Here is a 22,312-nt window from a genome sequence, read left to right as displayed (position 1 = left end):
GTTGATGGCAGATAATAATCTGCTTTCCAGTGTGTTTAATGTGGGCAACAGGGAAAGAGCAAGAATCACTGTGCATCACACAAGTCGTGTGTGAATGCAAAAAAGTCACCTCCAATATTTACAAGAACAATTACCTGCCTCTGTTAAGTTTTCAAACACTTTAATGCCTGAATTTTAAAGTGTAATTGCAGTTCTGTAAACTCTGCTTGAAAACTCGTAAGTACCTTTGAGGATTGAATGGGCAATCACTGCATCAGGGGACCAAGGGTCAGATACCAGAAATAACGTGAGAACCCCATGTTAATGCTCAAAAGGTACAACTGTAAATTTTAGAATGCAACAGAAAACATGTTTCAGGAGCATTCATCACACTCCTGGGGGCCTAAATGTCCTCCTCTCTCACATGAGGACATGGAGGGAGGCTGCTGGACGTTGCCGGTGCGGGCGGGCAGACAGGGCGCACCTAGCTTCTGCAGGATCTGCCCTCGGATCTGCACGCAGACAGACTGCACCAGGACCTGGTCACTTTCGTTTCCGTATTGCCAGATGCCTGTGATAAATGAGGGAAAGAGAAATGCATTGCTGGTCTTGAATTTATGCAGGAATACTGTGGTGAAATAAAGGTCTTCTCACAGAAGTCTTGGTGAGCACACAGGATAGATATTCGGGCAGCGGCCACCTCTCACACAGTGCGAGGTTCCAGCTCCTCCTTATTAAGGTCCAGGGACTAACCCCTCCCTCTGTCACCCTGGCCCCTTCGTGTCCCTTCTCAGAGGCCATATTCTCTGCTGGGACCCCTTCCCTCTGGCTCCAGAGCAGACCACTCCTGCTTGCTCGGGTGTCAGCCTCGGCGCTGTGGCCTCCCAGACTGTCCCGGTCAGTGTGGCCCCGGCTTCCCTGAGCATGTGAGCTGTCGGTCCCATCTGCCCAAACCACACACAGGAGAGTAGGAACAGGCCCAGCACCCACACTGTGAGCCTTTCAGAAGACAGCAGGGCAGGCACCATGCTGCTCCACCTGACTTGGGTGAGGGAAGTGGTGAGTGGCTTGGTGTTTATTGTGACAAGGGCGGGCTGGAATTCACTGGTGAGAGACTGGCGGCTGTGGAAGGGTGCAGCTTGGCCAAAGCTCCTTCCTTTATCAGTGGCAGGTGGAGTGGAATGGCTAATACCCAGCAATATGGGCTCCCTACCCTAGACCCCTGGAGTCCTCAAGGGCAAAGATCGCTGTGAGGGTATGAACGCACTTTACCTGTCGCTCCATCATTGCTGATCAGACTGCTCAGGATATACTCCGCTTTCAGAAGTTTTCCTGAAAAGAAGCAGCCCAGTGCCACACAGTCAGCTCTGAGCACAGCTTTACACACCACTCATGGGGCAGGCTCTGAGATCAACAACACACTAGAGCAGGGATGCTCTTGGAAACGTTCCGAAATCTAAAACCCGTAACTTCATCATCTACAAAAGGAAGAAGATAGATGAAGCCCCAGGAAGGGGTAAGGTGGGAAGTATGAAGTGGTGATCAGAAGCATCCATAGAAGGGGCCAGTCTTGTGCAGAGACTGTGGCTTGAGAGAGAAAGCAAATGTCTCAGTGCTGGAGCATGGCCCACAGACAGGGCTCTCCCACCACGTACGAGGTGCCTAACCCAGGATGGCTGTCTCTCTGCGAGCAGAAAATGCAGTTATTGTCTTATCCGCCCCTCCTCCAGGTGCCTGCAGGCCCCTTGTGGCCTGTCCCCTGGGACTTCTCAGGCCTCACCACCAGGGACCCTCAGTCTACCCGCCTTGGTCACAGCAGCCTCCTTGCTGTCCCTGGGACCTGCAGGCCATTTCGTGCTCCAGGTCTTTGCACCGTTTCAGTCTGGCCAAATGGAGCAGGGCCTGCTTGCCACGCGCCCCCAGTTTCCATGTTACACCACAGCAACACCACCCACAGTGAAGGTGCCACGTTGGCTCTGTCACTGCCACCTGCTGCCATCAGGAGGAATGTTAGTAGTGGTCAGCGTTTCCTTAGACCCAGGCAGTATAACATGTCCCAGATCAGGGGCATTTAAAGGAAGGAACTTCTCCTAAGGTCAACTCCATCTCTGCATTCCCTCTGGAAAAGTTAACGGTAGGAAGCGGGCACACTTCAGGACCAGCTGCAAGGCCAGGGAAGGGCCTGGGCTCCGCTGGCCGCCGTGGGGCAGGACCCGGAGGGCCTACTCACGCTTGGAATCTAACGAACACACGGCACTAACAACGAGCGGCAGGGAGTCAGACTCTAGATCCGGAGCAGGCTGACCACTATGGCAGCGGGGGTTGTGGTGCGGAGGAGGGAACACCCAAAAAAGAAAAAAGGAGATACACGGACACGGTGCCGTGGTTGCAGGGCAGAGGGGCCAAGGGGGGAGAGGGTATGGGGGACAAATGGTAATGGAAAAAATGCAGAAAGTAAATGAAAAAAAAAGAGAGCGCATGGGCTCGGGGCTGAAAAGCTCATTTCCGCCCCGCCCTTTCCTGACGCCTCGGTCCCTCTCTGGAGTCCCCAATCGTCCCGTGGGCGCAGTCGGCACAACCCCTCCTCGGAGGAAACGACAGTAAAGATGTTTAACCTCCCACAGGCCAGAGTCATCAACTCCACAGCCACGGCTGCACGTTTGCGGAAAACGAGCCAGCGCTGCTCCTTCGAGCGGCGGCTTCCTGTGTGGCCCTCAGCCTCTCCCTCCCGGAAACGAGAGCTGTGGGCCACGCGTTCCCACCTCAGGGTTGATAATGGCGGAAGTGGACTCCGCGGGCGCTGCAGGCCCCGCCCTCGCCCCGCCCTCCGCACGGCGCCCCGCCCTCCGCACGGCGCCCCGCCCTCCGCACGGCGCCCCGCCCTCCGCACGGCGCGCTCGCAGCGACTGGAGGAAGGAGCGCGTCGGCAGCCGAAGCCGGGGCAGCGCGGGGGCTGCGAGGAGGGACGGCAACGGCGGATTACCTCAGTGTCTGTCAGGAGCCCGCCAAAAGGAGACAGGACGGCTAAGTGAAAGCGGAACCTAATCTGCCTTTTAAAGGCTCTTGGGCAGAAGCACAGCATTCAGCTGCCCTGTGTGAAAGCAGCAGGGCGGGTTTGTTAGAAGACAAAAGCTCCAATTAGTCCTTCTCACACCCTTTCACCATTTTCTCCGCGGCCCTGGCTCCGAGGCCTTGATGCCAACCCTTTGTGCTGGGGATGAAGGCCTTGGCGACGGCGGTCGGCGGCAGAACAAGGCGCCGCGGGGGCGCCCGGCCGGAGGGGCGGGGTGCGCCTACCTGCGTTGACTGACACTCGCGCCTGGCGGACGACCAGCTGCGGGGCCATGGGCGCGGCGGGCCGCCGCCGGTGCAGCCCCTTGGCCACCTGCAGGACTTGGCGGGACGCGTCGAGCCCGTACAGGAGCCGGTCGCTGACGAACAGGATGGCCGCCGCGGTGGCGTAGTCCCCGGCGAGGATGGAGGCCTTCAAGGACACCTGGAGGTCGTGAAGGGACACAAGGGCCGGTGAGACCAGGTGCGCAGGCGGCAGAGAGGACGGTGGTCCCGGGACCAAGCCTAGTCCTCTGGGCGGTTTCTACCAACAGGGACAGCAGCACAGCCTGGAGCAGGAAAAGAAACTGTATGCGGGACTGAGTCAGAGGAAGACAGTAGGGAAAAGTCCAGTTCAGCGTGCGATCAACAGTATTCCTTTCCTATTTACTCCATTCCTGAGATTGTACAGATGGTAAGTGCACACTCAAGGTCTGGAAAAAGTCCAGCCCCTGTTAATATAATGAGAACCGTTTGTGCGACATCGATGCGACCTGGCAGCCAAGGAGAGTGGACTGGTATGTGCACATGTGTGAACAAGGACGACTTCACTGTACTAGTCAGTGCGGGTGGTAGATGCCGTTGAGTGAGCATGTGCACTGTGTGCCCATCACATTCAAAATGACTGAGTGAGTAGAGCAACAAATCTGCATCAAGTTTTGCGTTAAGCTCAAACATTCATCCGTAGGAACTATTGCAGTGACTCAGAAGGCCACAGCTGTGGGCAACTGGTGATTGGCAGCTTCATCACAACAACATGCCTGCTCACGCATCATGTCTCCTGCAGAGTTTTTCAGTGAAACATCAAATCACCCAGGTGATTCAGCCCCCTATAGCCCAGATCTGGTGCCCTGTGACTTCTGGCTTTTCCCCAAACTAAAATCACCTTTGAAAGTGAAGAGATTTTAGATCGTCGATGACATTCAGGAAAATGTGACAGGGTAGCTGATGGCAACTGGGAGAACCATGTGAGGCCCCAAGTTGCTTACTTTGAAGGGGACTGAGGCATCATTGTCCTATGAACAATGTTTCTTGTATCTTCTTCAGTAAATATCTCTGTTTTTCATATTCTATGGCTGCATACCTTCTCAACAGACTTTGTATTTCCAAATGACACAAGATAAACATGACAAGTACCCCTTTGTTTCCCAGCGTGTTCCTGTCTCTGCTCATGACCCTGGGGAAGTGGCTGCCTGACCCAACTGACACATTTGGGAGTGGGACCTGGGCTGTTCTTTTTCTTGGGAACAAGCAGACTGAAGAAAATAGATTTCTCTCTGCTCTTGTGCCTGTCTTATTGGAAAGCCACCCTGTGTGAGCTGTCCTGCTTGGCCTGGTAATTCCTGTGCCTGAATGGGGAAGTCCATGTAATTCTGGGGTTCGTGTGAGCAGACCCCCTGTGCTCTAATGCAGAGTTATATCTTCCAATTTAGCCTTTATCAGAAAGAGAGGTAATGTGAATCTTGTGCCTGCTTAAGTTTTTGTTAAATAAATAACCCCTCTTTCTGCCTCCAGAATCCAGGAGGTGAAGGGAAATGGTATTTACCAGAGCCGCCCAAGGACTCATCATTCCCCGGCCCGATAGACCACAACCTCCTGAGGGAAACTGCTGTGCCCAAAGCCCTGACTCTGATGCAGCCATATAGTTTGCTACTTGACCTTGACCCTGACTCTGATGCAGCCATATATTTTGCTACTTGACCTTGACCCCACCTCCCCACCCTACCACCAGCTCAAGGGTAAACTAAGAGTACCCGCCTATACCTGGCTGCATGGCTTTCTGAACTGGCTTCAAAAAAAGTTCAAAATGAACTTATTAATCTGAACTAAGAAACACAGGAAGAATTTCCCAGTCACAGGATGGAAAGAAATAGGAAGTAGGGTTTAGCTGGGACCCTTCTAGGGGCAATACCAGAGCGAATACCCAAGAATGATGACTGAACGCCAACCCACCATACCACTAGTGCACTTCCCCGAGCAACAGGCTTCCTTTCGGTCCCACGTGCGTCTTTGTAGTGACGCAGCTTCAAAATAAAAGAAGCTCCATTTTATGAGTTTGCTCAGTTGAGCCTCTGTACCTTTCCACTAAAAAAACCCCCACTAAAACTGAAATGCTCAAAACTTCTATTGGGGTGTGTCAAACCATCAATCTGAAGAACACTGTTTTTTTATTTGTCCTCACCCAAAGACATGCTTATTGATTTTAGAGAGGGGGAAAGGGAGGGAGAAAGAGAGGGAGAGAAACATCAATGTGTGGTTGCCTCTTGCACGTGCCCTGACTGGGGACCAAACCTGCAACCATGCATGTACCCTACCACAAATCCAACTGGAGACCCTTCAGTTTGCAGAGCAAAGCCCAACCGACTGAGCCACACAGGCCAGGGCTGAAGAGCAAAGGTTTTAAAGGAGAACAATTCATTCATTTGACATTCATAAAATATAAATTCAAAGATGGAAAAGAAATGGGCATTTGATGTCTGCCCACTTTGTTTGCCAAAGCCGATCTCTGGTGGAGGCCTCTCTGTGCTGGGCATACAGGAATCCCATCTCTGGTCTGCAGCCTCGGCTGCTTTCTGCAGAACTGGTGGCTTCTACCACTGCTGTGTTCCCTATTATCTCATTTCATTTCATTGTAACCAAAAAAAATCCAAGTAAGATAGGAGAACCTGAGAATGAGAGGTTATGTGACTTTCCAAAGTTACAAAGTTGAAAGGGGTAGGGTACAAAGGAACTCAAGTCTCTACCTTTTGCCTTTTTTTTAAATTGTGGTCAAAACAGAACATAAAATCCACCACATTCACCATTTTTGAGCGTGCATTTCAGTGGCATTAAGTATATCCATCTTGTTTGAATCAGACCTCCAGAACTGCTTCATCCAGCAAATGCGAGCTCTAAACCCATTAGAGATCCCCCTTTTCCTTCTCCAGCCCCTGGAAACCACCATTTTACTTTCTGGCTTTATGAAGTTGACTACTCTGAGCACCTCGTATAAAGGAAGTTGTATATGATTTGCCTTTTTTTGTGGCTGGCTTATTTCACTGAGCTTAATGCCCCCAGGTTCATCCATGCCGTAGCAGGGATAGAATTTCCCTCCTTTGGAGGCTGCATGTTACTCCACTGTTTGTGTGGGCCACATTTTGTGCATCCGTCCATCCACCCACAGACATTTGCGTTGCTTGAAGCTCCTGGCTATTGTGGTGGATGTGGATATCTCTTCAAGACCCCACTTGCAGTTCTTTTGGATGAGTGCCCAGGGGTGGGGTTGCTGGGTCATGTAGCAGAGGAAGCGCTATACTGTTTTCCATAGAAGTGGCACCATTTGGGGATCCCCCAACAGGGCACAGAGCCCCCGTTTCAAGGTGCTGTGCTAGTTCAGGCCTGGAGAAGATGTGGGTCAGATGCTCAGCACGGCACACGGCACACCATGGGCGCTGAATAAACGACAGGGAAACCTAGGGTAGAATAGGGGAGAAAGTTGATCCACGCATTCCCACAGTTGTGTATGACAAAACTGCGACACACAAAAAGTCTCCTAAGTTACAGTCAATGGGATTTTCGACAGAATAAAAAGTAAATAATAGTCACACACCAAACACCTCTAAGGCTTATCTCAGAAAATGGCTAAACCTCTAGTTTTTAAAAATATCTCTTTTCTCTTCAACCCCCTGAGGCATGTGGTTACTGAGGTGACGCAGGTGGAGGAGCCCTGTCCTGTGCACGTGCGGGTGGCTCTGGGCTGAGGCCAGAGGGGACCCGCCCACCTGCACCTGTGAACAGGCTAGAAAGCCCGCTCTGCTCCTCGTGAACACGCCGAGTCTCTAGCGTGGCCTCATCTATTCCCCCTCCTGTTCGTAATAGATCGGCACACAAAAGCCTGAGAGAGGGTGACCTGCCAGACAAAGGCCCTTTGAGCTCCTTGGAAAGTAAACTTGGAGGAGATGGAAGGGGTCCAAGTGGCCCTATTATTTCCACTTGCACTAATTAGACATTTTTCTGTCAGCCATTGAGCACTGCTGAGAGGCCAAACTCGCTGAATTCATTTCTAAAGTGTTTACAGAAGTTTGCATCTGTTTGTGTCTCTTCAGGAGGAAAATAAGCACTTCAATAGCATTGTGGGAACCCGAAGGAAGCTGGGCTGGAGGGCCTGGTACTGCAGCTGCATAACTCAGCTCCCTCCAGGCTGCAGGCCCTTCGAGCAGGCACCAGGAGGAGGGGGCAGGCAGTGGGGGGCATGTCCTGCCTGGCTGCTGGCTTCTCTCCCCTTGTGACCCGCGCCTGCTGCGCAGGACACCAGACTGTGGGTTTCGTCCTCGGGGCTGGCAGCACTCTGAGAAATTAACACCCACTTTCATTTGCTGCCAAGGGCAGGCAGGAAATTCCTCAGCAGCAAAGCAGAATCACCAGCATCCTGGGAAAGTCCCCCAGGAGCCGGGAGCCATGAAAGAGGCCTGAGTGCGAGGTAGCAGAACATGGAGGAGCGGTCCCCACAGTCCTCGAGGGCACCCGGCCTGGTCCTGCACAGTCAGATTAACTCGAAAGAGTGCTCTGCCCCCAAAAGGCAGAATAAGAATACAACACAGGCCCCACAGTGCAGCCTGGGAAAGGCACGCTGTGTGTGGGGACTCTACCCTGTTCTTTCTGTTTGCTTGTAGGCCCACATGGACCGACACCGCTTGAGGACTCGACAGTATGATCCTCCTTGACAAGACACAGTGACAGCATTCGGTGTTGGCCCAGCATTGGGTAACTGGAGGTACACCTGAGCAAGAATGCTGTCCCTTCACCCTTCCGTGTCACTGACTCAGGGGGAGCCTGTCTGCAGGGCTACCACGTCCTGTTTTTCTTGTTGCGTGATCGCGTGAAGTCCACACACGTGGCTGTGGGTGTGGGACTGTGCTGCATGTGCAGTGACAGACCACAGGCTAGTCCCCTCACATGTGTCTTTAGGAGCGGAAATTCGGGTTAATTGAGTTTAAGGCACAAAGGGAACTTCTGGGCAGGGAGGCTGAGTCAGGTGCTAAAGGAATTAAACTCCACGAGGAGATTTCAATACACGGATGATTGAAAACATGCTAACGAGCCTTTCTCAGGGCTTTTGCTGAAGAGCGGCAAGAGAAAGTGTGCCGTTTTCCTGGCTGCTTGCATTAACGCCAGCCCCTCCCTCCGCCCAGCAGCAGCAGATCCCAAGATGGTTTCAAAGCTCGATGTGCTCACGGCAATGACAATGGCAGCTGATCTCATGGGGGGTGGGGTGAGGGGACTCAGCACAGAAGCCATCTGGCACTGCGGTTGCCAGGAGCAGAGGAAAGGGAAATTTCGGCTGCAGGGCCCATTGGGAGGCCTGAGGCAGGCAGGGAGAGGCGCTGCAGAGGTGAGAGGACTCAGGAGAGGTGATGGGCACCCACGTAGCTGTGCACATGGTGAGCCGCCCCCTGGGAGTCGGCCCGCCTGCTGCAGGGCTGGGGTCCTGCGCTCAGGGTCAGCCTGCCTCCTGCTGTGTGAGGACGCAAAGGGGAAACCCAGAATGCTAACACTTCCCCGGTCCTTCCTTTACTTTCCCAACACAGCACGCGGACTCAAGCACTTGATGGAAAATAGTTATAATCTTTTCTATCTCAATGCCTCCTGTTCCCCTCAAATCTACAGTAAATGATGCCTGTCTGTTTACAGAAAAAGAAAGCAGTGCCAAAATAGACAACCACCTCCAAATCCTGGGGCTGGGTACCTGTGAGCCTGACCTCTGTCCTGGAGGTCCATAAGGCCTTTGTGGCTCCAACATCCACCCTGACTCACCCAGTGCCCTGGGCCCTCCCACCACAGTCCCCTCACCCACCTTCCCATCTGTGCCCATGGCAGTGGGCCCCGAGAACTCACCTCAGCAGCATGACAGAATCAGCGCACCCACTGAATGCTATGAGCTGTGTTTGCAAGTCTCCCAGGTCCCTTCCCCCAACAAGCCTGTAAGCCCTGGGGCAGCTGCATTGGGCCATCTATCAGTCCCTCTGGCCCTCACTTGTCTCTTGCCTCTCTAAATTCCGTGGTTCATTGATGCAATGACTTATAAAAAGCATTCTTCACTCCTGTGCTGCTTTCTGTTTCTGTCGTGTGCATCTGGCCATCCCAGCCATGGTTTCTGTTGGAGGAGGGTGGTCCTCACACTAGAACCAGCAGGGGCCTTGAAACATCCAGATGACGCTAGGACCCTTCAGGGCAGAATCTCTGCAAGTGCAGCTGGTGGCTCAGGGCACAATGACTGCAGAACCGCTGAGCTAGCCCGGCCTTCCCCTCTGCCAGCCCTCTTCCCTCCACCCTACCCAGGCAGGTGAGTTATCTGATCTGGCTCACCTGCTGAGCTTATCTCCTCCTTCACACCTTTCTCCCTATTGTGCAGCGAGGGGGCCCTGCCAGGGACTGCAGGAGCCTCAGTGAAGAGCTCTCCCACCCATGGCCTGGACACCGAATGCTTTACTCTCTACCCACTTAGAATAGTTCTGCAATTGTCTTCCTGTGGGTTCTGAACAGGGGCAAGATGGATGTTATTTGTTTTCACTTAAAATTCCTAAATTGTGCCTGATTCTCTGCCTAACTCGAGCTCTATGCAAGTGAGTGTGGCTGGAGAAAACCCCACAGCCAGGATGCTGGATTTGTGCCCCCGACCTGACACGGGTCCCCAGCAGGCCTCCCAGCCCCAGCGTTGACCCCTGTGCTCTGCAAACTGCCACAGTCCTTCCACCTCCTCCCGATTCTTATTTCACCGTGAAGCAGTCCATGAGAAGAGCTGCTCCCTGTCCCAGTGCCTGCGCCCACACCTGCCAGCCCTCCGGCACTGCCAGCGCCGCATCCCCTCCGTCACAGGCTCAGGCCGCCCCTCCTCTGTTCTCAGCTCCTCCCTGTCTTCCTCCAGGACACCGTGCTGTGCGCATCTACCTTCTCCTCTGTACCATTCATTCCCTCGACTCCGTGAGATCCTTCTCACCAGCTGACAAACATACCCTAATAGCTTCCATGTCAACACATCCTCCCTGAGCCGTGCATCTGTCTGTCTGTCTGCCTGTTTGGATGTTGTGACAAGAACAGCACAGACCGAGGGCTTGCGAACAACAGAAGCATGTCCCATGGTCAGGAGGCTGGAAGGAGGCTGGAAGCCCACGGCCAAGGCAACGCAGATTTGCTGTCTGGTGAGGGCTGGCCTCTGGGTCCACAGATGGCACCTTCTCACCGTGGCTCCCAGGACCTCTGTTGTACAGGCACTGACCCCTCTCAGGAGGGTTCATCGCCCCCGAAAGCCTCCACCTCCAGTACCATCATCACCCTAAAGTTAGATTCCAAGGTACGAACCTAGGGGACACAGACGTCCAGGGCAGGGTAGCCTCTCTCCAGCCCCTGTTCCAGTTCCCTGTCTGTTTGCAGCGGTCTCTAAGGTGTGTCCAATGTCACTGTCTCCTCTCGCTCACCTCTAGCTCTGTCTTCACACTGTAGCTCCCATCCCCAGCTCTGAGAGCTACGAACCCACCACCCCACCCTGTGAGGAGCCCACAAACTCCCAGTCCAATGACTGCTTATTCAAACTCCTTCACCCTCCTCTTATTCAAACTCCTAGAAGCATCTGCTGGTGACAGTCATCCCTCTGGTAACTGTGTGACTTCTGGCATTTCCCACTGTCCTGGTGGTTCTGAAAATGCACCACAACCATCTTTGGACGTCCTGACGGTGAAATTCAGAGGCCTGGATACTCTGTCTGACCTTAGCTCATCCTGTCTCGCCTTATAACTGCAACGGCGTTCGCTTCCATCCAGATCACTGCACAGCCGTCTCTGGCTGGCTCCACACCATGTCCTTTGTCTGCTGGCCGGTATGTGATGACAGCAGCTGCTATTTACTAAGTGCTGGGCACTGTGACGAGTGCCCCATGTCACCCACTCACTGTCTCCTCTGATAATCCATGAAATGGGTGTGGTTGTTGCTACCACTCACAGGCAGCGCATTGGAAGGGCACAGCTGTCCACGATGCCAGACCTACCGAGGGGCAGCCTGGACTCAAACCCAGACAGGGCTCCGAGAAGCTTCCTCCACCCGGTCTGCGCTGCCTCTGCTCTCTCTAGAGTGTCCTGGTTACCAAAACCCCGCCCTACAGACGAGAGTGAGCCCCACAGGAACCCAGCACCGTCCACTGTCCTCAGGCTACCTGCTCAGTCCCAACGAGAGCACCGTCGCTGAGACGGTTAAGGGCCTAACAGTTCCTGTTGTGCTGAGAGAAGCCACGGAACTGTTTGTCGCTTTGCCGTTTTCAAATTCCAGGGCACCCAGGCGTCGAAGCACAGCAGAAGCGAAGGTTTCGTTAGTAAGGGTTAGCTCTGCTTTAGTAAAACCTCACTGAGAGACCCAAGACAACGGAGCTCTGCGTGAACGTGAGGAATGGCCTCCTTCTCCTGAGGCGGCGTCCATGTGTCACCGTCGCACTCTCGAAGAACTCCCCGCCGACTCCTCTGGCTGCCGGTGGCTCCAGCTCTGATGCTCCTCATCTGTCTCCCTCTCTGGGTCCAGGCAGAGGAAAACGTCCCGGGCGCACGACTGCTTATAACGCTGCTGGGGACTGGCCAGTGTCACTGCTGACTACACTTCACTGGCACAGACAGTCCCGTGGCCACACCTGGGAGGACTGAGCAGTGGACTCAGAGCACCCGTACAGGTGAGACGCCGCACAGATGTGAGGCCACGCAACCACAGGCCTCCGCCCAAGCGTGGCCCATCTCTCCATCCCAGTGGCCGGGCTGTGGGTTGGGGCTTCTGCTTCTCTTGTCTTTGTGCTGGAGCTTTAAGTGAAGTGTCTGCTGCCCACACCAACAGTAATGCTTTGCTGAACAAAAGAATGAATGTGCACTTTGCATTCTCTTTGCTCTTTGCGTCCTGATGAAAGAGAGCTAAGCTGGTAAAACCCCAAAGCACAGAGCTGAAGGTGAAAACTTCGTTTGAGACAATCAGTTGCTACAAGAATCACAGTCCGGACGATACCGAGCTCTGTGGTCCAGTCCTCCTGTGACAGACAGGAAAATCGGGTCCTGCAGTGAGTGGTTCTCAATGTGCTTTCAGAGCTCGCACTGACCCAGAGTTACCTGCGGAGGGAGCTTCGTCCTCTCCCCGGGGGCCTCTCCAGCTCCACCCAGCCAGCACACCCGTGTCGCTTTTCAACCTCCTCTTAAGTCCACACTTTATTTATCGTTTCCTAAAATTGCACTAGAGGTTTTAAAAACATTTCTCTGCCAGCTTGTAACAATCAACTCTTATATTTGTTCCTGTTTATTTATTTTTTAACTCTTGACCCTTTCATAGTTTAAGTTGTTCAACAATTAAAATATCAACAACTTAAAGCACCAAGATTAAGATATATTAGAAAAAAAATTTTCTAAATTGACCAAACTTGACTTATCCACAGATTTTTCACCCAAGATAGCATAAGAAATCAGCGTGGCATTTATTTTCTTGGTCTCCTGTGAAGTCCTGCGAGGCAGCAGAGACGCTCCCCAAACATCTGTGGCGTGAAGGCTCTCGACGACCCACGATCACAGTTGCAAAGCCAAAGAGAAAATGGGAGAAAGACCCTCCTTCTGCGCCTGCTTCCTCTCCTCAGGTGGCACTTCAGCCAGCGCGTCGTGAACGTGGCCCTCTGGTCCCCGGGCAGGGGCGCTGCTGCCGGTTCCCAGGGAGGAGTCCACCAGGTGTTGGTCCACCATCCCCCCTGCCTGGCACCTCAGGCCCAACCGCCAAGGCGGGAACACCCTGCATCCGCCTTTCAAGAGCTGCATTTTCGTATCTTCTACTCATTGGGTAGATATTGTTCTTCTCAGAGACGTGGACGTCCCTGGAAACAAAGGTGGCACCCACGCCAAGGGCGGCCGGGCCCCTGGGCCCTCGCGGCCGTGCGGGCTCCCAGCTGGAGCAGCGCCCGCCTGCCACAGAAGCGAATACGAAATGCCTTCAGTACTTTTGAAAAATCCATCAAAGGTTTCCCTGAATGATATTTATAAGAGCCTCACTGTTCTCTTTCAGAAACTGAACCGCCTTCTCCAGCACTTGAAAAAATTGCTCATGCTTTTCATCTCTCCCTCTCAGAGTGTAAACATTGTCTTGAGTGAAAAGAGCTGAAGGAGAGCTTACTTTCCCTTGAAATTTTATTTTTAAATAAGAGGAGGAGAAAATCCTTTTTCTTCCTAATACTAATAATACAGGTCAAAGTGTCAGGCAATATACAATTAAACAGAAAACAAAAGGTCCCCCCTCTTCCCCACCGCACAATGGCCCGGGATATAAATCAGCGATGGAGATGGAATCACACTTCAAAGCCGCGGGGCATTTCTATGGCTGAGGAGACGGTCGGAGGACGGTAGCCCTGGGCGGCAGGGTGTCCCTGAACAGTCAGAGACTAGTGAGAGCAGGAGTGAGGTCCCCACGGCCTGTGACCCGGGACGTGCTCTGTCCCCCAAGGGCAGCTGCAGTTACCAGCAGATGTTTTTGCAATAAATAATTGGTATCATCCCAGAAAAAAACCCACCTACCTGGGGAAAGGACACAATGCCAGAAACCCCGCCCGGCTTTTCCAACCACACTGGTCTCCCATCTCCCAGGTTTCTGGGGTGTCCGCAGGTGTTTTTCAGGGAGAGGGGGGCTGACTCTCTTGAGTCAGCCAGCTCCGTGTGTCTGGGAGGGAGGGTGGCCCCGACATGAATTTCTGCCTGTGGTCACACACTGGAGGAGGGCAGGCCGGGTGGGACGGGGGTGGGGCAGCGGGGAGGGCAGGAAGCATAGCACGGAACACACACACCTGTCTCGATTAAGTTCAGCCCAAGAGAGTAACATGTGAAGGGTCCACACATCAGCCACTCAGGCACTAAGCTGACTACTGCTCGCCTTGTCTCTTACTCGATCCATTTGATCGTCTGTTTGTGAAATTAACTTAAACCCACTGGGTTTACATTCTATGTGTAATGATAATTTTTAAAAGGAGGGAAAGCATTCTATGGGAAGAATTCATTTGAGTAAAAACATGTGGAAAGCTTAGATGTACGGGGAAAAAACTGGAAGAAGAGATAACTGAACAGACAAACGTGGCAGCCTTCAATGGTTTCTTTGTGAGAACAGAATGTTACCTTAACCGATTATTCAAAGTTGGCCAATCAGCCTCAGGCAAGTCTAACACCGAAACTGGTACAACGGGGAGATCGTAGACTGTGGAATCTCCTCCACCCGCTGAACAAGCCAGGGCAGGGCGCTGCTGCGCCTGTAGGTGCGGCAGTCCCCGGTCTGCGGAGAACAGGGGCCCCCCGGGCTGGGTTTCACAGGTGTAGCTGTGTGACTTACCGCTCACTGGGTGGCTCAGGAGGAGATTGCTCCCGGGGGAAATCCAGTAGCTCCAGGAGAGGCCAAAGAACCCAGTGTGTCGATGTGAGCAGCTGCACACAAACTTCTTACTGTCCGCCTGCCTCAGTTTCCCCAACGGGCAGGAACAGGAGTAATGAGCCGATTCTTACAATGGCCTCACAGCTGAGAGCAGCTTGTCTTCCTGCACACACCCCGTCCCCACAAATGCAGCAGGACCCCAAGCTGCTGAAGAGCCCCATTTAGTCTTTCAGCTGATGTCCGCACCGGCTCTGAACGCAGGGCGGACTCGAGGGGGAACCCAGGGTGACGTGGTGTGGCCCTTGTCTCTGAGGCCACATGTGAAGTTCAGAACTTTCTAGGCACAAACTAAGGTTCTGCCCTCACCTGTGGCAGCCTCGTCGAGTGCCACATGCCACCTCCCGGCGTGATCACACAGGGCTCTCCCCAGAAGCCACAGGAGAGAGTTTTCTACTCTACCTGCTGCCCCCCGCCCCGGCCTCTCTGGGGCTCCTGCTTGTCACCCCACCCCCATCACCACCCCACTGTTCTCTCAGGACAGTGGTTCCCAAATGCTAGCATCGAGGCCACCTGAGGGCTTGCCTGGCACTGGTGCACAGACCCTCACACAAGAGCCTTTGACTTGGTGACAGGCCCAGGAGTGGGTGTCCTCACATCTCCAGGTGACCCCACCCCCGCTGGGGGGGGTCTCTTGCCCAGCATTTCTGCCTCTGTGCTATGCTGCCCGGTGGCACAGTGGCCTTAGCCACATGTGGCTATTTATGTAGAAATTAAAATAATATTAAATAAAACTTCAAACAAGGCACTCTTCATTCTTTCTCAATACATCTCAAGTGTCTACGAGCCATGAGTGCCTGGTGCTGGCGCCTGGGGCAGCGGGTGGGGGCACTTCTGTCAGACAAGGCTCTTTTCAGAGTGAGCTGCCCCAAGCCCTGCACCCAGGTCCATCCAAGGACAATTGGAGTCGCCCCCCGCCCCTCCCCGCCCTGCCACTCACTGGTCTGTCCCCTAGGCCAGGCCAGCTCCCTGAGCCGCACACCATGTTCTTGGCAGTGAGGTGGGAGCATGGAGGTGACAATCGTCAGAGAGCTGTTTTGAGAATTCAGCGAGACGACGCTTGTGCAGGTGCTCTGCGGACTGTGCAGCGACACGTGTGTGACAGTTACCGCTCCAATCCGCGCGGCTGCCAGCGAGCGCACCTGCCCGAAGCCGGGCTCAGCCTCGCACTCGGCCCCGCTGTCCACTTTGGTTTGCCGTAGCCCCTCTGCTTAGCCCAGCCAGGCCGTGTGGCAGGGAGGGGTTGGGGACGGTGGAGTTTCACTGCTTCTACCGAATCCACAAAGATGCTGGGATGTGCACATCGACCAGGGTCTGTCTTGGGTTTTTGTTTTGAAGGTGAAGATAGTGCCCGCACACTTATTTGGGTATGAGCCCAAACACACTCCCATGTAAACCCATAAAACAAGGAGTTTATCATCATTGCTTATAATTCCTGGCCTGCAGACAAACATATTTTTACGTGAGGAAAAAGTGCATATAAGCTCATACACTCCCTTCCTTGACAGCATCTGAGCCAAGGTAGATGAGGAAGGTTTCCAACAAGGCAGCCAGTGCTGCCCAGGCTGCCTCCGAACCTGAGCAGGAACTGGGGCCCAGACCTGGCTCAGCCTCTGCTCCGAGGCTCTGGCCTTGCTATGGGGTCCCGTGGGGTTCGGGAAGGGGCGTGTCAGCGGCCTTGGCCTGAGGAAGGCAGTGAGGGCGCAGCACTGCCAGGCTTCAGTGGCTCAGACTGAGATGGCGGTGAGTTTACTTACAGGGTGGGGGAAAGCAGTTTACGCTCGTGAGTCCGTGAACACAGAGCTTATTCTTGTTCTGTTATAAAGTTGCTTTCCACACAAACAAGTGCAAACCTACTTTTGCCCCACCCTGCACTTAAGCTGCCCAGCTGGTAGAAGGTAGCATTTCAGACCATGTGGCAGAGCACCGCGGAACTACAAGCCCACGACCCGTGAGTATTTCAGGGGGCAGGTTGCTGCTCCGACCTGCTGAGCCCCCCCTCCCTTTCACTTGGTCTGGTTTGCCGACTGTGGGTCCCCGAGGGCTTGCGATGTTTGTCTGAAAGCTGTTTCCCCCATCAGTCAGTCTGGCAGAGGCGACCACGGGCTCACCTCAGAGAAACTCAATCTATTGCACCACTTATGTCTCAATGCTTGGCGGGCGGTGCGGTGGGGGGGGGGGCGGGGGGGGTCAGAGGGACAGGTGGTGTGGGTCCCCTACCAGTAACAGCTGCAGCCTGGCGCCAATCACGTCCTGCAGGTTGACTTTGTCCTCGGGGCCCACGGCTTGTTTGTATTGCCACCTCTCAGGCACGAAGGGCCACTTCATGTCCTTGGCCTCCTGGATGAGGGTCCTCAGCTCACTGGGGAGGGAAGCTGGAAAGGTCAGAGTTCAGGTGAGGAAATGGCTCTCAGAGAAAAGGCTGGGAGCTCCCTGTCTTGTGATGTGACGAAGCACCTCATGGTGGCGGAAACACTCCCTGAGTCCTGCTGGCTGGTCTGAGCTGCCTGAGGCTCAGGCTCACAGAACAATGGTGAGCAGCTACCTGTCCCGGCAGCCCTGCAGGTTACTGAGGGCAGCGAGGCATGAAGAAATGTTTCCAGCAGGAAGTAAAGCACTTCAGTGGCTATCTGTGCATGAAGAATCAGAGACAGGAATGCAGGAAATACTGTTTTCCCTGTAAAGAGAGAAAGGGGCTGAGCCAGAGCGGCACTTGGGGCCTGTGGCAGCTGGGGACGCAGACTCTTTGTCCTCCAAGCCTCGTTTCCGGCACTTTCACTGTGGGCGACACCCAAATGCAGGAGATGCACTCAGAGAGCCCGATGGAATTTGAATGTCCTTCCTTCACAATGGCAGACACATTTAATTCCTTCGTGGCCACCCAACCTAATTCTTTACACAAGTCCACGATCTCCTGTGCGAACTCCGTGGACCCCCAAATCTCTGGAAGCTCGAAGGCTTTCCTTAAGCTTGACACCCAAAGTGACTTGAAGTGACCTGAGGCTGTTTCCAGGTGTATTTATCCTGCAGAGGGAGCTTAGTCAAAGGTTTTGCTCTGAAAATGTTTGTGTCTGGCTCTTGATGCTGCCCAGGCCCTGCTGGGGTGTGGACGTCCCCGAGGCCACGGAGAGCTCCGAGCACCCCGAGAGCGCGCCCCGAGCACCCGGACACTCCGAGTCCTGCAGCATGCACACTCGTCCCTCTCCCGGGACGCCAGCCAGACGCCTCCAGGTGCCTGTCCTGCGGACGTGCAGGCTCCACACCCCTGAGACGGGCTCAGGGCCTTCTCCACCCCCGTGTCCCCTCTTACTCGCTGCTGCAATGGCCCCTCCCACCGTGTCCTTCCCCGAGTTGCCCCCCCTCTGACACCAGGACTCAGTCTGGACCGTTTGCTCGCCCTTCCTGTCCGAATCTAACTGGGCATTACTTCTGCGGACTCTGAAATCCATTTCCCTCCCATTCTAGTAATGCCTGTCTGTCTCACAGCAGCATCTCACATTGCAGCATCTCCACGTTGCAGATCTCATTTTCCTAAGACGGGGGCTGGGTGTCGGTCTGTGCCCAGTGGCTCCCACAGCTCACTCACGCTGTGCGCCCTGGGGAGCTGGGTGCCTACCTGCAAGTTTGAGGGGAGAAGACCCAGAGCCTCAGTTATGTCATCCCCAACAACAGGAGATGCGGGTGTGGTCATGTTGTGTGGGAACCCTATTCAGCAAGGAGCACAAACCGCTGCAAACACAACGAAAAACAGCAAACACACGCGCGAGGGACACGGATAGAAATGGAGGATTGGAGAAGCGATGAGCAGCGCTGTGGCTTCCTATTCTCTGTGATGGAAACTTCCTGAACAAGGCCTCCTCTACAGCGGATGGCACAGGCTATGGAATGAGCAGGAAGCCAAATTCTTCAGCCCTGATTATGGTGCCAGGTGGGTTTACTCATACCCATTGTTTTACAGGCGGCACGTGAACGGAGCCTGAGAAACGTGTTGCTGATCCAAAGGAGAGAGACAGGTCTGATGTGGGGACAGGTTCGTGGAAACCAGGGACGTCTATGGGAACTGATGAGGCGCAAAAGCCCAGTTTAAAAAAAAAGATGTGCCACCATTGAGAAGTTGCTTCCATTTTTTAGTAATTGAAATTTATGGCACCGGCCCACTCAGAGCCTTTGTTCTTCTTGAACTAAACTATTTCTTGTAGCCTCCTGTTTACTGAAGCCTAAAATGAGAACTGACAGCAATTCAGGGCAACAAAGTGGGCCTCCCCCGCCTGCAGCCCCGTCCCATTGGGCCCGTCCGCGCTCTGCTGGGTCACCTGCCCGGAGGGGAAGCTGGGCAGCGAGAGCCTCACCTCCACTCAGCGCGTCCTCGCTTGCGTCCGGCGTGAGCGCCTCGGGCGGCCCGGCCAGCAGGCGCTGGCAGTCCTCCAGGAGCGTCACTGCAGCCCCCCGAAGGTCCTCCAGGGCCCCTTGAGGAGGCAGCGTCCCTGGGTCCATGCTCAGTCACCTGGGAGAAGACACTGAGTCTCAGCCGAGGAGGCCCCTGCAGGAGCGTCAGTTATCTGCAGGACTCAAGCAGACGCTGGGAGGTGCAGGACTGCCTGGGGCTCTGTCCTGGCAGAACCCGAGGCCCCGTGGGTGACCTCACAGTGAGCACGCCCCTGATTAGGAGGCTTCTGAGTCCTTGAGGCCAGCATGGACCTCTCGCCCCTGCCCCGCTGGCCTCTCCTGGGGCCACAGCGAGCTGGCTGCTCAGATGCAACCCACACAGGCTCGAGGGGGGTCCTTGGAACCACAGATGACTCCCCGGGCACATTCTTCATGCCACCTGGACCAAGACAGAAGATGACAGATGTCACGTGTAAAGCTCTTCACCTCCAGGAACACTCCCAAATAAGAGGGGGGCAACAGAAAACCCAACTTCCTCAGTGTATCACATGCATAAATGGGTCTCCTTCTGCTGCAGCCTAACACACTGGTATGTAGAGCCCACACGTGTCTTCTGTGAACACGGCTGCATTGTAAGGCGCCACTGATGTCGAGGTCATTCAAGAGCCAACTGACTTCCTGACAGTGAAAAATGCCTGGCAAGTCAATACCAAAACATTATTCGATCAGCAAACCTTTCTGTCTGTCTTCCCTTTGTTAAAGAACGTGTGTTATGAACAGCACAAAAGAAGTTACTCTCTTTCTGACTTTTCCAGAATAGGTAGTGGAGCCGCAGTCTGGTTTATACACCTTGCAGGGCACGTGCAGTCTTACCACCAAAGCAAGAGCGTCTGAAAGGGCAGAGGCACGGACCCCAGCCCGCTGACTCCTGGCTGCCCCGTGCGGCGAAGCGACCTGGCGACTGCGGAACATGCGGCCGCCTGTGGTGTTGGGACTACGTATGTGCTCGCACTCAGCGACCTCACTCAAAGAAGGTGGTTTTAAAGATGAAGTCGAAAGCCATAACTTTTAAATCTTTTTTCTGTTCTATGACTTAACAAGAATAGAAAGTGAACTAGAGGAGCTAAATGTGTTTTTATTCTAACCTGGTTGGTACACACCCTACACTTTAAGCTTCAAACGCACGCACACACTGTACAGCACTGTAGGGTGCGATAGGCTGGTTTAATTAGAATAATCGTGTATTTGTTGACAGAGAACACGATTCACGAACGAGCAGAGTTCTTGAAGACAATACTCTCGTTACTTGAGAGAGTGTTCCCGTGAGTGGGGTGGTGAGGACTCAGACACTGGAAGCGTCACGAGAAGTGAAGTGTAGATCCCATTCGCCTCTGTCTGGAGTGGACCCTGCACGGGCCGGGCTGCTGGACTGAAAGGTTTTCGATGTTTACTTACGCGCCAGTGTTTACGAGTCAGTGTTTTGTGGTGCCAGCACTCCCGGAACAGGGAGCCAGGGGCTGTAATGGGAGGTCAGTGTGGGGACTGAGGAATATGGCTGCAGGTCGAGAAGGTTAACGAGTTTGCTCAGAGTGAGCGGTGAGCAAGCATGACACTCACTTTTCTTCAAGTCCTACCTTAAAACAAGAAGCCCTGGCTGGTGTGGCTCAGCTGGTTGGAGCGTCATCCCATAGACCCAAGAGTCACAAGTTTGATTCCCAGTCAGGGCACATCTCCAGGCTGTGGGTTCGAGCCCCACTCTGGGCACATACGAGAAGGCAACCAATAGATGTTGCTCTCTCACAGATGTTTTCTCTCTCTCTCTCTGAAAGCAATGGGGAAATTGTCCTCAGGTATGAATAGAAAAAAATAATAATAATGCAAGAAGGGGCGTTCCCTTCCCTCAGATCCTTTTTAAGACTTGTCTAGAAAGAGAGGTGTGAAGAGGAAGTGTGAACGGCAGAGGCACAGGACACCAAAGGGCACTGTCATTATCACTATCAAGTCACTGCAATACACGCCCCCTGCTGCCCGAGGGCCACTGCGGCATTTGGGAGCAGGATCATCCTCTTAAGGTAGAGAGTAGCCTCAAGCTAGTCTGCCAAATTAGAACAAATTTTAACTGCTCTGTTTCTGTAAATGTCTTAAGCAGAGACAGTATGTGCGTAGTGATGAAAGCAGAACCTAGAAACAGTGAGCCAGAACACGTCATAGAGCCCAGAGATACCTGCTGACCGGTTCTGGTTCACGCTCTGTCACTGGCATTTAGGACACTTCAGAGGCTCACTTTAGCATCTGTGCTGGGAGGGGACTGTTTGGAGCAATTGTTAAGATCTTCCAGGTCTTAAATTACATACATAACCACAGCCTACACAACCCAGGTTGTCTGTGGTGGAAGAATAGCTGATTTTATTTACTGAAAAACTCCTAGCTCTTTTGAGAACCCGTTGTGTAAAATTTTTATGTGTACTTTTCTCTGTGATCTGCAAAGGTTGGCTTGAATCTAAGCAGTGGATTACTAAATAAATATATGTCCCTGCTTTTGTGTCTCCACTTGACACCCCAATTCCTGATGCACAAGATCGTAAATCTCTCCTTTTGTCTGAGTGCTGTGAGGGACATGGGGTCTGAGTGCTGTGAGGGGCAGGTCTCTGACAGAGCTGCAGCCTGACCCAGCCATTTGGGTGGAGCGAGGGCAGGTCGGGGGTCCCCCCCGAGCAGTGATGCCTGGATTCAGCTCTCAAAGGGCACAATGCTTAATGAGCAAAGAGAGAGTGAGAGGAAACAGAGAGGGAATGTGAGAAGGGCATGTTGGCTGAACTAGAGATAAAAGGAAAAGGGAGGCTGGGAAGCTTAGCAGGACTCCGCATGCCAGGTAAGCACCTTTGTGTTTCCCCACAGGTGATGGAAATCCCTGATAGCAGTAGGAACAGGAGCAGCTTGGCCTTTGGAAAAGATCTCTCACTTTGGCTCCAGCACACATCGGGGGAGGGGAGCAAGAGAGAGGCGGCAGGTGGCTTGGTTAGGTGCTCACTGCAGTAACCCAGGTGAGAGGCAGCAAGACTCTGGACCACAGGGAGAGTATCAGAGATGCAGCAGATTGGCAGACTTGTGAGTTGTGTGCGAGGTAAACACAGTACCGATGTCAGATGGGTATGACGGACATAGA

At 53.7% G+C, this 22,312-nt stretch overlaps 1 protein-coding gene across 5 annotated transcripts in view; it reads right to left on the bottom strand.

Moving 5' to 3' along the window:
• ALPK1 (alpha kinase 1) overlaps positions 1–22,312 on the bottom strand; it is a 56,441-nt gene that overhangs the window by 18,046 nt on the left and 16,083 nt on the right. The window contains exons 2-6 of one of the 5 annotated variants that reach the window (XM_037036280.1): positions 19,110–19,264; positions 16,981–17,135; positions 3,277–3,475; positions 1,252–1,311; positions 464–550 (exon numbers count right to left, since the gene is read on the bottom strand). In XM_037036280.1, the coding sequence (XP_036892175.1) occupies positions 464–550; positions 1,252–1,311; positions 3,277–3,475; positions 16,981–17,135; positions 19,110–19,254 (646 nt within the window). In that variant the 5' untranslated portion in view covers positions 19,255–19,264. Of the gene's footprint in view, positions 1–463; positions 551–1,251; positions 1,312–1,784; positions 1,909–3,276; positions 3,476–9,183; positions 9,322–16,980; positions 17,136–19,109; positions 19,265–22,312 lie in introns of those variants that run through there. The other 4 variants (XM_037036281.1, XM_037036282.1, XM_037036284.1 and 1 more) reach the window with 4 other exon arrangements.

Source organism: Sturnira hondurensis, unplaced genomic scaffold (genome assembly GCF_014824575.4).
Source record: "Sturnira hondurensis isolate 20B ecotype Veracruz unplaced genomic scaffold, ASM1482457v3 Scaffold0022766, whole genome shotgun sequence".
In the NCBI taxonomy this organism is placed as follows: Eukaryota; Metazoa; Chordata; class Mammalia; order Chiroptera; family Phyllostomidae; genus Sturnira; species Sturnira hondurensis.
Note: the sequence above shows the minus strand (reverse complement) of the source record. Positions and strands in the feature narration are given on the sequence as shown.